We start from the raw sequence: 13,224 nt of genomic DNA on the forward strand, positions 1-13,224 counted from the left end.
GAAAGCAGAGCTGCTGTCCCCACTTCAGCAATGTACGCCCCTCAGAGCAGCATTTTTTACCCTGGTCATTCAGGGCTTGCCACTGCAAAGACCAAATCAATGTTCTCTTCTATAATTTTTACTTTTTAAAAAACATTCCAAAGGCAGAGTTACAGGGAGAAGGAGAAAAACAGTGAGAGTGACAGAGAGGGAGGGGGAGAGAGAGGGAGCGTGAGTCAGAGAGAGAGAGAGAGAGAGAGAGAGAGAGAGAGAGCTTCCATTGGTTCACACCTGAAACGGCCACAATGTTCAGGGCTAGGCCAGGCTGCAGCCAGTAGCGGGGAGTCCATCCAGGTCTCCTATGTGGGTGCAGGGACCCAGGCACTTGGGCCTTCTCCCTCTGCATTCCCAGCTGTGTTAGCAGGGAGCTGGATTGGAAATGGAGCAGCCAGGGCTTGAACTAGCGATCTTACTGGATGCAGGCATCACAGGCAGTAGGGTTAACTTGCTGTGCCACAATGCTAGGCCCAATTGTTACATTTTTGTAACTCTGTCTATGTGACTCCAAATGGCATTCAACATCATGTTCCTGTCCACGAGAGAGTCCATGCTACATATCACTTTCCTGGTCTGTCTCACACATTTTAGAGCTGAATATATAATGTGTCAAATGGAAAACAGGATCACATTTTCCAGTAATTTCTGTAGGAATTACTGATAAAAATACACTTTCTTTCCCTTTCCAAGTTGTGAAGGTCAAAAAAAGGGCAGCATTTACAAGAATAGGGTAAGTGGGAATTCTTGTAAACTGGCCATTTTTAATTGCAAAATATATATAAAAAATCCTTGTTTTTTGGGGGAACGCCTCCCCCGAAAGCCAATTCTAAAGAAAAATTCTCTTTGTAGAAAAGCCTTCAATTTACAAAATACGTTAAAACAAATTAGAGCCAAGACCCACAAAATACGTAGTGGGGACTGACTAAACAATTTATCCTGTGAATAAATAATCTTTCTAGTAGAGCGTCAACATATGATGTAATAAAGTAAGAAATTCCTGCTCTACGAAACAACGTTTGCAGATCTAATATTAATCTTTGATGTAATAAGATCAGATATTCCTAAGTTATAATGAACGAACAAAGCAGCTTGCAAAATTATCTAAGAACAGAAAACCTATGTGGATTAAACAAAACAAAGAATTCTGACAGTGGAAATGAGAGTGGTGGTAATGCTTTGGCTGAGTTTTAGTTTTTCCAATGTTTTCTTTACTTCTCAGGTTTTCTTGAATATGAATGTAATTTGCTATTTTATATATATATATATATATATAAATATAAATATAAAGATTTAATGAAATTGTACTTGTCACCTTTTCCTAATAGCCCTGTTCAGGAAAATTGCCTGTCAGTTTCTTCATCTTTTCTATGTGTATCATTTGACAAATCTACTTATTTAAAACCTTTTAAACAGTGACTTCTCTAAGGAGCGATCTTTGCTCACTCTACCCTCTTAAACGGCACAGCACAGAGAGGCTAGCTTGTGGGCTTTGTCTTTGTCTTGAAAGACGCCACCTCCCGACAGGATCTGACATGACTGCGGCGATTCCGTACACCTAAAATCCCAGGTCCGTTCAGATGCCTTCCAACTGCAGATGTCTTCTCTGCCAGGTCGCTGTGGCACAAGAAAGTAGTAGCAAGGAACACACCACTGTGCTCCGGGGGGGTCCCGGGCCTGGCGGACTGTGCCCTCCCTGATGCCAACGTGTCTCCAGGTCTCAATGACCCCGTGAAAAAGAAACAAAACATTACGGAGCCTCCTCCCTGGAGACACATGGGACGTGCTGCTGAGTGACAGGTCAGGGACAGGACCTGTGGCCTAGGATTCTCACTTGCATTACAAAAATGTGATGCTCTGTTATGCAAAACATACTTGTGGGAGAAAATTTTCCAAGAACAACACAGGTTCCATAGATGACTTTATATATATATATATATAAAATACAGTAATTCCCCAAACGTTTGTTCCATTTCACAAGGGCCACTAAACTTGCAGACCCAACAGACCCATACCAGCCGAGCACCCAGAGGGCAGACATGGCACGGCGGCCGCCAGCCCTACCTAGGCATTTGACGGTCCCGATGGCGTGGGCGGAAGCTGCCCGAGGTTTGTTCGTCACCAGGGCGAGCTCCCCGAAGTACTGTCCCCTAGAACAGCGGGCGATTTCCACAGCACCGTTCTCTTCCACTTCGGATTTGCCCTGACAAAGCAATCAGAGACATCTTCCCTCAGCTTAGGAAACGGATGTTCACCTGAGACTGAACAGACAAACGTCTATCGTACTGTTTGCGGATTTGTGGATTTTTTTTTTAAAGGAAGTTTAAAAGAATGGTTACCTTTCTCTTCATGGTAATTTTCACTTCCCCAGACTCGACGATGAAGAAAGAATCAGCCAAATCTCCCTGTTGGGATCAAGCGACAGAGCGAAAGAGCACGTGGCATGACGTTAGGTCACCCAGCGGCTCCCCGGACACAGCCCAGCCCCAAGCACCCTCGCACCAGCAGGCCGGATCAAACGCCACCCATGGAACAGGCCTTCTCTGACCCAAAGCTGACAATTCCATGCTGTTTTATTTGCAAATATATTATAACTGATTTCTCTCTCTTTTCAAATATTTATTTTTACTGTAAACGCAGATTTGGAGAGAAAGATGGAGGGACAAAAAAAAAAAAGATTTTTCATCTGCTGGTTCACTCCCCTAATGGCTGCAATGGCCAGAGCTGAGTCAATCCGAAACCAGGAGCCAGGAGCCTTCTCCAGATCTCCAACTTCAGTGCAGGAGCCCAAGGCTTTAGACCGTTCTCTACTGTCTTCCTTGCAAGGAGCGAGATGGAAAGTTGAGTAGTTGGGACACAAACTGGGGTCCATATGGGATGCTGGTGCTTGCAGGTGGAAGATTAGCCCATTAAGCCATCACGCCAGTCTTGTGATTTTTCTCTCTACCACAGCGTGTCCGTGAACAGCTGAGATTAGAAGGTGAGTGGCACTAAGTTGAGGCTGTGTTCCACACAGGGTCCACCGGTAACATTGAGTGGGTGGACGGTGCTCTCTTGGGACATGGAATGGGCTCTCCTGTGTCCCCTTAACATGACCAGCATGGGCATGGTGACCAGGACCACCCACTAACGCGCAGAAGGCAGCTAGGTGGGTACCTAGCTGGTGGACACAGGCTCTGGTACGTCTGCTACAGAAGGAGCTCAAGATTCAAGTCAGAAATGCGAGGCTCTGGGCAGCCCACCACGGCTTGCGCAAGTGCTCTAACGATGCTGAAGACGTGTTGCTGTTTCTAAATACAGACACGTTATTTTCTCCTTAATGAATGAGCTCTGTCCTGATGTCCAGAAGGCCCTCTGGATTCAATGGCACACAATGGTGGCTGGTGACACTGGCGAGGCCGGTTTGTGTCCCAGTTGCTCTGCTTCTGATCCCTCTGCCTGCTAATCCGAGAAAGAGAAAAAGATGATCCCAGTTTCGGAGCTCTGTACTACAAGGAAGACCCAGCAGAAGCTCCTGGCTCCTCGCTTCAGCGTGGCCCAGCCCTGGTCAGTGGGACCATTTGGGGAGCGAACCAGTAGATGGGAGATCTCCTTCACTCTCTCTTTTTCTCTCTTCTTCTCTCCCTCCCTCCCTCCCTATATTTCTGCCTTTCAAATAAATCAATCTTAAGAGAGAAAAAAGTACACAATGGAACACAGTATCACAGGCCTCGGGAGGTGATTCTAGAGAAACCCAGGTATTCCAAGATTTGTTAGTACAATGCAAAGAACAGTATCAGATCATATCAGAAAAATAATTGTGGAAGGAGTGGGTGTTCAGCCCCGTGGTTCAAACGCCCTTCCTCCTCACAGGAGTGAGGGTCTTGTTTCCACCCCTGGCTCCAGCCTGACTCCAGCTCCCTGCCCTTGCGCACCCTGGGAGGCGACGGTGACAGCTCAGGCGGCTGTGTTCCTGCCAACCACGGGGCAGACTGGGACTGGGTTCTGGGTTCCAGGGTCCTGGTCCCCAAGCCACTGTGTAAACGTGGGGAGTGAACCAAAGGATGCGAACTCCGTCTCTCACGTAAGTAAAACTGAAAATAGGGGCTGAATCTAGACTTCTAGAACCCAGGGTAGATGTGTATGCTGACAAATGCTTCAAAGACAACAAATACACACGTACATGTGAAAAAACCTGAATAAACCCAAACTACAGTGTATCTTTTTTCCTATTAGGTCCTCAGAAGAGCCTTCATGCTAATTGTTCAACTGTCTTGAATCCCAACAGGGCTATTACTTTCCTGTCTGTTTTTCACACACTCGAAGTTCAGGTGAACTTGTCATCTGAATGAGGCCTGTGGCTCTGCCTGCGTCAGCTTCCAGGCCTTGACGCTGTACAGCCGTGACGCAAGACGTACTGGCGCAGCTGGGTGAGGAGTGCAGGGGACCTCTTGGGACCATGTCTGCAACTTGTCATGAGTTTACAATTCTCAGAAAATTAGACTGTGGAAGATCCTTACAAAAGAAAACAAAACAAAACAAAACCAGCCCAGGTCCTTCGCCATTTACCTACTTAGATATAAACAAGAACCTCTACCCTGTGTTCCACTCTGAGTCAGCTTCCTCCCAGTCCCCTGCCTGTGCCAGTGTGCGCGCACACACACGTGCATGGCACAGGGCAAACTGGAAGACCGCCTTGGTTAGCTGTCCTGAAGAAGCAGGGATCTTTTCCTTCGTCGCACAGCCCATGGGATCTCACTTTGCTTACAAAGAGAGAAATAGTTGGCATTTCAGTAAAGAACACAATGCAGCATACTGCTGGGACCCAAAACTTCGAGAATCTATTCAAAACCCACTTATATCGCTTGCTCGGTGCTTCAAAAATGGAATTAAGAAACAAGGGACTGTGCTCTGCACGCTTTACTCTGTTGACTTACGGCTTTCCGCAAACCCGCCCTGTTCTAACCATGCTGTGTGATGACAGAACAAGGTTTGAGAAAAGAGCTAGGGATGCAGTAACACCTGGGGCCCTGTTCGGTGCCTGTAAGTCTGCACTGTATGGTGTGGTGTGTTCCCCCAGGAGGCTCAGTCAGCTGCCCACGCATAAGCCTCTGGGGTCCCCGCAGACCTTACCGCTCTCACGCAACAACCCCTGCACCTCTTACTCTTCAAGTATCTGTGTCCTGCATCAAGTACAAATGTAAATTTATGCAGAACACCAGCTGACGGTTTCATACATATTCAGGAGGAGTTAGTGATGCAAACAGCTTAAAGGCTTGCAAACAGACCCATGTTTAACAGGTCATTGGGCAGACATCACCAATCCGTGGAACCCATCAGGGCACACTCTTTCTGGAAAACGTATGGAGAGTTGATCCCCATTTAGGACGATTTAGAAGCACTGCGCACTGCGAGCGGAGGCTGAATCACACGTGGACACCTTACTCTACCTGAGCGATGATTTGTTCTCCATCATTGTACACTTTGGTGCCTATCACATCCACCACCTTGAGGCGTTCCGAAACCTACACGGGGAACAAACAACAGTATTAGAAACGGACTGGGGGATCTTTCTGCAGTGGAGGTAGCAGGCCATGTGTGCCCCCATGTGTCCACATGTGCTGGCTGCAGTCGCTAACTGCTAGCTTTGAAAATTCAACCTGCCGGTTCCTCTTGAAGCCACCCAGGACTGAGCACCACTGGGCCTGGGTCTCTGCCTGGCCACGGACACCTGTAAAGCCACGAAGCCACAGCTGCTTCTGTGGCTGCAGCACGTGCTCCCCAAGGTGCCAACGTCCTCTCCCCTCACTCTGAAGTCACTGGACTCGCCATCCCCAGGCCCTGATCCGGTGCCGTGGGCGGCTGCCCCACCCTGCGTCCTGAGCTAGGGCGGCCAGCTGGGGGCCGACAGGGGCCTGAGGACAAGCGGGGCCGCTGCCGTCTCTGTCTGGGGTAGGAGCCGTGTGGGCGTGCAGCTATGTCCTTCTCCGCCTACTCCCCGGTACTTTCGACGGGAGACCGGAATGTCTAGACAAACACTGAGTTTTCACAACTGAGAGTCAAGTTGAAGGCTGGGGATCACAAAGGCCCACATATTTCCTCCTGGGTCTCTACCTTCCAGGATGAAGAGGTCTCAGGGAGACAACTTCTGGGTTGGGACCTAAACGGAGGATGAGGGCTGAGAGGGAGGGAACCTAAGACAAGACGGCCTGTGCCAAGGTCCTGCAGGGGGTGGGGCCAGGCTTGCCAGAGGACCAGTAAGAAGCTAGCCTGTCCAGAGCAGGAGGCGGTGGGGAAGCAGGACAGAGGGGCTCAAACAGAAGTGTTGCCATCTGGTTTGCACAAGATGGCTCTGGGGGCTGGTGGAAGCCAGGCGAGAGGTGAGGCTCGCACGGCAGCTGCCGGTGGGAAGGAAGTGGGAAATGACGGGATGCTGGATGTATTCCCAAGGAGAGGGGTGGACAGGATCCCTGAGATAAGAGGGATGGGAGCTTCCGGGCTGAACCCCTGTTCCCGGGAGCAGGGTGGTGAGGAGACGTGGGAGGAGGAGACGCTGGGTCAGACATCCGGGAGGGCACGGCAGCCTGCAGGGGGGCAAGCGAGGCTGGTATTCTAGCAGGGCTCAGTGTCTGCTCAGTGGGATTCTAAGTCTCACCCAGGGAGCAGGAGGTGTAGCCTGGGGAAGAAGCAGAGAGCCTGGAATGCCAATTTTAAGAGAGAGAAGGAAGAAACCTAAATGGGGCCAGAGGCCAGGGAGGCCAGGCTGTGGGTGGACGCCACGTCCTGGACAAGGTGTGCCTGGCAGTCGGTGCCCCCCACGCGTGCAGTGGCGCGGGGCCAGTTGGCCAGGAGCCATGGAGGGCCTGCAGATTCTCTCAAAGGTGACGGGCAGCAGCCCAGAACTTCAAGCCACAAGCACCTAGATTTACGGATGAGGAAAGAAATGGGGGCACATACACATACCACTCTACTGTTTTAAATAAAAATATAAGATTTTTTTTTCTTTTTTACTCCAACTTTTTCCAGATCATCAGAAATCCCCAAGAAGACAACAGCTCAGCAAAGGGGAAAAAAAAAGGCACACGTACTGACCTCCAGCGATTTGAGGAATGGCAGTGACTCGATAAAGCTCTCATACATTTTTCTCTTTTTGGCATTGTTTTTCACAATTATTCTCCGGAAGGTTACCCTGTCCTAAAGGCGGAACAGGAAAGACAAAAACACTTAAAATATAGAAAGGAAAAAAAAGAGTCTGAACACACAGTTTTGTTTTATTCCCTGGAAGGCACGGCCGATAACTGGAGAATGTGCAATAAAAGACGAAATCACCTCCCCCCTAGTGTAGCTCACTTCAGACTCTTGAGTTCTTCAAGCACAAAACATCAGCTAGAACCTTATCAAACACTGTCACTTTGCCAGAAAAAGAAGTTAACATTTATTTCTAACTGAAGACTGACCAACAATTTCAGCTATACCCACAAGGGGGTGCTGTTACCCCATTTTATAAAACAGAATCCATGGCACCGTGATTTTTGAGGGGCTCAGATCAGCATTTTTATCCAAAAAAAAAAAAAAAATTAGAAATCTTGGGGCGAATTCCTTGTAAGACTGGTTTTTGTTATACACGTATCCAATCATATACAAATTCATAAAAAAACAAATATCCTTGTTCTGAAGTTCCTAATGTAGGCTCTAAGAAGACACATGGAAACTTTTATTAAAAAAAATTTTTTAAGCCAAAGCAGCTGGCACAATGGCCTAGTAGCTAAATTCTCGTTTTGCACATTCCAGGATACCATATGGGCACCAGTTTGTGTCTTGGCTGCCCCACTTCCCTTCCAGCTCCCTGCTTGTGCCCTGGAGAAGCAGCAGAAGATGGCCCAAAGCCTTGGGACCCTGCACCCGTGTGCGAGACCTGGAAGAACCTCCTGGCTCCTGGCTTTGGATTGGCTCAGCTCCGGCCACATGGGGGGTGAACCTACATATGGAAGATCTTTCTCTCTGTCTCCTTCTCTCTGTATATCTGTCTTGCCAAGAAAAATAAACAAATCTCAAAAAAAAAAAAAAAATTAAGCCCCCAAACATTTAGAAGCTGAGATATCTTGAAATGTGTAGAACTCTTCATCATACTTTGTGCGCACTTGATAGCAGAAATTTTTTGAAAATGTTAAGACACACAGAACTGACAACATTCCTAAAGACTAATTCCACAGTTTATCATGTTGATAATCTACTATGTTCCAAATTTATATGACATGACCTCAAAGACTTGGAAACTAACTGAGGAACTACAGACAATTTTAAGTCTGACAACTTGCATGATTCTCCTAAAATTTTTACTTTAAAAATATATATAATTAATTCTAACTAAAAACTTCCAGGGACAGACATCACGGCAGAGCACGTTAAGCACCACCTGGGACTCCAGGTACCACAACGTGCCTGGGAAGCTGGCAGACAACAGCCCAAGTGCCCGCGCCCCTGTCCCCATGTGGGAGACCTGGCTAGAACTCCTGGCTCCTGGCTTCAACCTGAACTAGCCCCAGCCTGTCACGGGCATTCAGAGGATCGATGATCTCTCTCCGTCACTCTGCTTCTCAAGAAAACGAAAAAGAAGAAATCAGTCCTTTTTTTTTTCAAAAGCTCCCATAATTACATTGTTTTGGCATTCATTGATAAATGACTATACCACTTCATTTAAGTAAAAATTAGGATAAATGATTTTTTAAACATTTATCTATTGAAAAGGCAGATTTACCATAGAGAGCACGGGAGAGGCACAGGGAGCTGGTCTGGGCCAGGCCAAAGCCAGAAGCCTGGAACGCTCCCCGGGCTCTCCCACAGCCCTTGGCCCAGCCTCTCCAGCCTTCCCAGCTGTGTCAGCACAGAGCTGGGTCAGAGTTGGGCAGCTAGTTAGTCAATGATTTACGACGCCAACATGTCAGGGCTGAATTTAAATGAATTAGAGCCGTGGGGAAAGATGCTGGGGTGGATGCGAGCCTGCAGGTGCCTGCCTCCCTCCCCAAAGCTCCTGCGCTGAGGGGGTGGGCAACTGGCCTAGCAACTGGATGCCTCTTCCCAGGGCGAGAGGAAGTCCTGGCTCTGTGACCAACCACAGCTTTCTCCGTGTACACTAGGGGGCAGCAAAGGACAGTCAAACAGCTGGGCTGCTGGCCCAGCCCTCCACCCCATCAGAGACCTGGTCATCCTTTCTCGGTGCCGTCCCTGCTGTTGCGGGCTTGTGGGGAGTACAACAGATGGGGGATCTTTGTTTCCCCCTCTCTCCCTTTCTCCCACCCCGTTCACTCCCACACACATACACACAGGTTTAAGTAGTCCTGTGAAATATGCTACTTAAAAAAAAAAAAACCTGCTGTACGTATTCCAAGGTGATTATGATGGACTGCCCCCCTTTAATAAAGTTTAAGAAAGAATACAGATTATTAAAAATCTTCACCAATGTTTCCTGAGAGCTTAAACAGCACACACTTGAAAAGTCTGGTGAAGGTTGCTACAAAGACTGAACGAATGCCCAGCATGACAGTCCAGTGGCTAGTTCCTCGCCTGGCATTCCCAGGATCCCATATGGACGCCGGTTCCAATCTCGGCAGCTCCACTTCCCATCCAGCTCCCTGCTTGTGGCCTGGGAAAGCAGTTGAGGACGGACCAAAGCCTTGGGATCCTGCACCCGTGTGGGAGACCTGGAGGAAGTTCCTGGCTCCTGGCTTCGGATCAGCATAGCACCGGATGCTGCGCTCACTTGGGAAGTGAATCATCAGACGGAAGATCTTCCTCTCTGTCTCTCCTCCTCTCAGTATATTTGACTTTCCAATTAAAAGAGAAAAAGAAGAGTCAACCAAAAAAAAAAATCAATCTTTAAACAAAGAAAGAGAGACCATCGTGGAGAATCAGTTAGAGAAGCACAGAAATTTTCTACCCACTAGATCAGTCCCAGAACACGCAGTCTCTACAGCAGCAGAGCTCAGCCGGTCTGAAGCTGGGGACCTGCAGCTTCTCCCAGGTTTCCTACGGGGCACATCTGAGCCCCGCATTTGAATCATCCTCCACTGCTTTCCCACGCCATCAGCAGGGAGCCGGATAGGAAGCAGAGCAGCTGGGACTTGAACCGGCGCCCTCACAGGATGCCAGCCCCACAAACAGGAGGATTCGTCCATTATATCAATACACTATGTCCCCAGAGTCAGCTTCAGTACCACCCGACATTGCATCCTCCTGTTGTGGGTGAAAAAAACATCTCCCAGGCCACCCCCCACCCAGACGGGCCTTTCAGCTTTCAAGTCTTTCAAGTCTTGAGAAAGGCAACTGAAGGCTCCGGTGCCCGGTGCCAGCGCAGGGGAGGGTGCACCAAGGTGTCTGGGTGGTTATTTTTCCATGCCCCTGGACATTCTGCTATATAGAAAGGAGGAAAACCTGAGTGCCACCTACATTTTTCTCTACACAGCGATTTTTTTTTTTTAAAGATTTATTCATTTTATTACAGCCGGATATACAGAGAGGAGGAGAGACAGAGAGGAAGATCTTCCATCCGATGATTCACTCCCCAAGTGAGCAGCAATGGGCCGGTACGCGCCGATCCGATGCCGGGAACCTGGATCCTCTTCCGGGTCTCCCACGCAGGTGCAGTGTCTCAATGCATTGGGCCGTCCTCGACTGCTTTCCCAGGCCACAAGCAGGGAGCTGGATGGGAAGTGGAGCTGCCGGGATTAGAACCGGCGCCCATATGGGATCCCGGGGCTTTCAAGGCGAGGACTTTAGCCGCTAGGCCACGCCACCGGGCCCTACACAGCGATTTTTAACTGCATGGCACGTTATGAACTGATACATCAAGACAACCTGTTTATCGTGATTTCTTAGCCTCTTGGGGTGGGGGAACATCTGGCCACGGGCACGATGTGGCCTGCCAAGGCAACCACAGGTGGGGCCTGAAATTCAATCCAAAGATGGCAGGCTAATTTTTTACGTTGACAGTTCCTCACTGCCTGTGAATGCTGGCAGGAATAACCCACGTGGTCTTTGGCGAGAGAAAGCCCCACCTCACCCCAGGCCCCCATGACAAAATGGCTCTGAACCACCAGGCGGGCCTGCTCCGAGGCAGCTGCAGGGGGACGGCCCCAGGATTTGTGCTTCAGGAGCAGTGAGACCGGACAGTTCCCTTCCAAGGTGAATCTGCTGGCTAGGGGACTCTGCTTTGGGGAGCACCAGTTAATCAGATGGTCCCTCCAGAAGCCACCCGAGAAAAAAGCCCGGAGGGCATCGCCTGTGGGGCTGCCTGCTTCCTTCTGAATACACCAGCTCCACACACATGCGTGAGCTGCAGCATGCCCACAACACCTGCATGCGAACACACCATGCAGGGTGGACTGGGGCTCTCTCCAGGGCTGGTAGGCCAGGAGCTCTCACATAGCCCAGGCTTGGCACCCAAGAGCTCAGCATCCTGAGACCTCCCTATTCGCATCCAAACATGGGGCTGGGCACCTGGCATGACAGCTAGGACACTGGTCACAGCCCACATCGGAGGATGCTGGTGGGAGGCAGCCGGTGGTGACGGCTCAAGCAGCTGGGTCCTCGCTACCCACGAGGGATGCCCAGATATGTTCCAACTCCCAGCTTCACTCTGGCCCAACCTCAGCTGTGGCAGGTGGAAACCACCAGCAGCAGCAGAGAGAGATCTCTTCTGAAGTCCATACAATTAAAATGTTCCACCCTTCCCTCTGCCTGGCTCCAGAATGGTCATTCTCTCCAACAGGGGCTCTCAGGCCCCGTGGGCAGCGTACTCACCAGGCCCCACAGAGCACCGGGAGAGGTAGCGGTGATCGTAGCTGCTCTGGGCGTGTTGTACATTAAGGCCAGCTCGCCGAAACTCCCTCGGTTATCGTAGTTGCCGACGCATCTCCCCACACCGTCGCACTTGACGTAAATGTCAAACGTCCCTCTGTTGGACACATGCCAAGGAGAGGTCAAAATGAGTCGAGTAAAATCATATTACAATCAAACTCAATTTCTGAGCAGGGCCCTCTGCAGTAACATCTCCCGCCTGCCCGCTTCCCGCGGATGACAAGTGCCAGGGTCAGGGACATACACACATGTAGGCAGGAAACCAGGGACAGGCCTGTGTAAATTTCAAGATAATCAAAACAAATGATAAGAACATAACCACGACTATCAGCCACTACACAGATAGCGAAGACCATCTGGGGAAACACAGCTCAAACTCTGCCCTTACTATCTCCACAGGTAAGAGAGTGAGGACTCCAGGGACACCCACAACCTAACTAAAATCAACAGACATGGGACCAGTGCTGTGGCGTAGCACATTAATCCACCACCTCCACCCTCAGCTTCCCAGATGAACACCAGGTTGTGTCCCAGCTGCTTCACTTCTGACCCAGCTCCCTGCTAAGGCACCTGGGAGAGCAGCAGCATGTGCTTGGGCCCTGGAACATGGATGGCCCATGTGCTTGGGCCCTGGAACATGGATGGCCCATGTGCTTGGGCCCTGGAACATGGATGGCCCATGTGCTTGAGCCCTGGAACATGGATGGCCCATGTGCTTGGGCCCTGGAACATGGATGGCCCATGTGCTTGGGCCCTGGAACATGCACTACACGATGTGGCTGGCTTAGTGCCAATGGGGCCGTGGTGGGGAGCTGGACCATACTAGTTTCCAAAGCTCAAACTATCTGCCCTCTAGCACTTAACCTAACCTGACCTTTACCTAACCCGGCCTTTACCTAACCTGGCCTTTCATTGGGCTCAACCCTCAGCTTCCAGGTAAAAGGTGGGAAAAATTCAGACTAAGCATCCGACCCTGGTCTTTTCCTGTTTTATTGTACTGATCTCTGGAAACGCTTTCTCAAACAAGACTCGGCGGGCAGGCCACTGACCCACATGGCGCCTGGGCCCTCGGCCCCATTCCTGCGCAGACAGCGTCTTTCCACACAGAGCAAGCGTGTGCTCAGACAGCATGAGTCCAAGGCTTGCAGGAGCATGGATGTCAAGGAGAAGGGTTTTCTGTGTTTTATTCTGTTGGCTAAACCCCCAGCAAAGAAAAGGGAGATGTGACAGTTACAAAAAGCAAGACCAAAAGATACAGAGAAAGAGAGTAGTTTTTAAGATCACACAAAAAAGGTAAGGAATATTGATAAAATAGGTTAATGAAGCAGAAGAAAGAACCAATTCATTTCTAATGTA

General features: G+C 49.7%; 1 protein-coding gene across 1 annotated transcript in view; it reads right to left on the minus strand.

Moving 5' to 3' along the window:
- Positions 1–13,224, minus strand: part of PRKAR2B (protein kinase cAMP-dependent type II regulatory subunit beta) — a 96,614-nt gene that overhangs the window by 2,367 nt on the left and 81,023 nt on the right. Inside the window, exons 6-10 of the mRNA XM_058654914.1 lie at positions 11,812–11,965; positions 7,105–7,206; positions 5,463–5,537; positions 2,373–2,438; positions 2,098–2,236 (exon numbers count right to left, since the gene is read on the minus strand). Coding sequence (XP_058510897.1) covers positions 2,098–2,236; positions 2,373–2,438; positions 5,463–5,537; positions 7,105–7,206; positions 11,812–11,965 — 536 coding nt within the window. The remainder of the gene's footprint in view (positions 1–2,097; positions 2,237–2,372; positions 2,439–5,462; positions 5,538–7,104; positions 7,207–11,811; positions 11,966–13,224) is intronic.

This window comes from Ochotona princeps, chromosome 25 (genome assembly GCF_030435755.1).
Source record: "Ochotona princeps isolate mOchPri1 chromosome 25, mOchPri1.hap1, whole genome shotgun sequence".
NCBI classification, from domain to species: Eukaryota; Metazoa; Chordata; class Mammalia; order Lagomorpha; family Ochotonidae; genus Ochotona; species Ochotona princeps.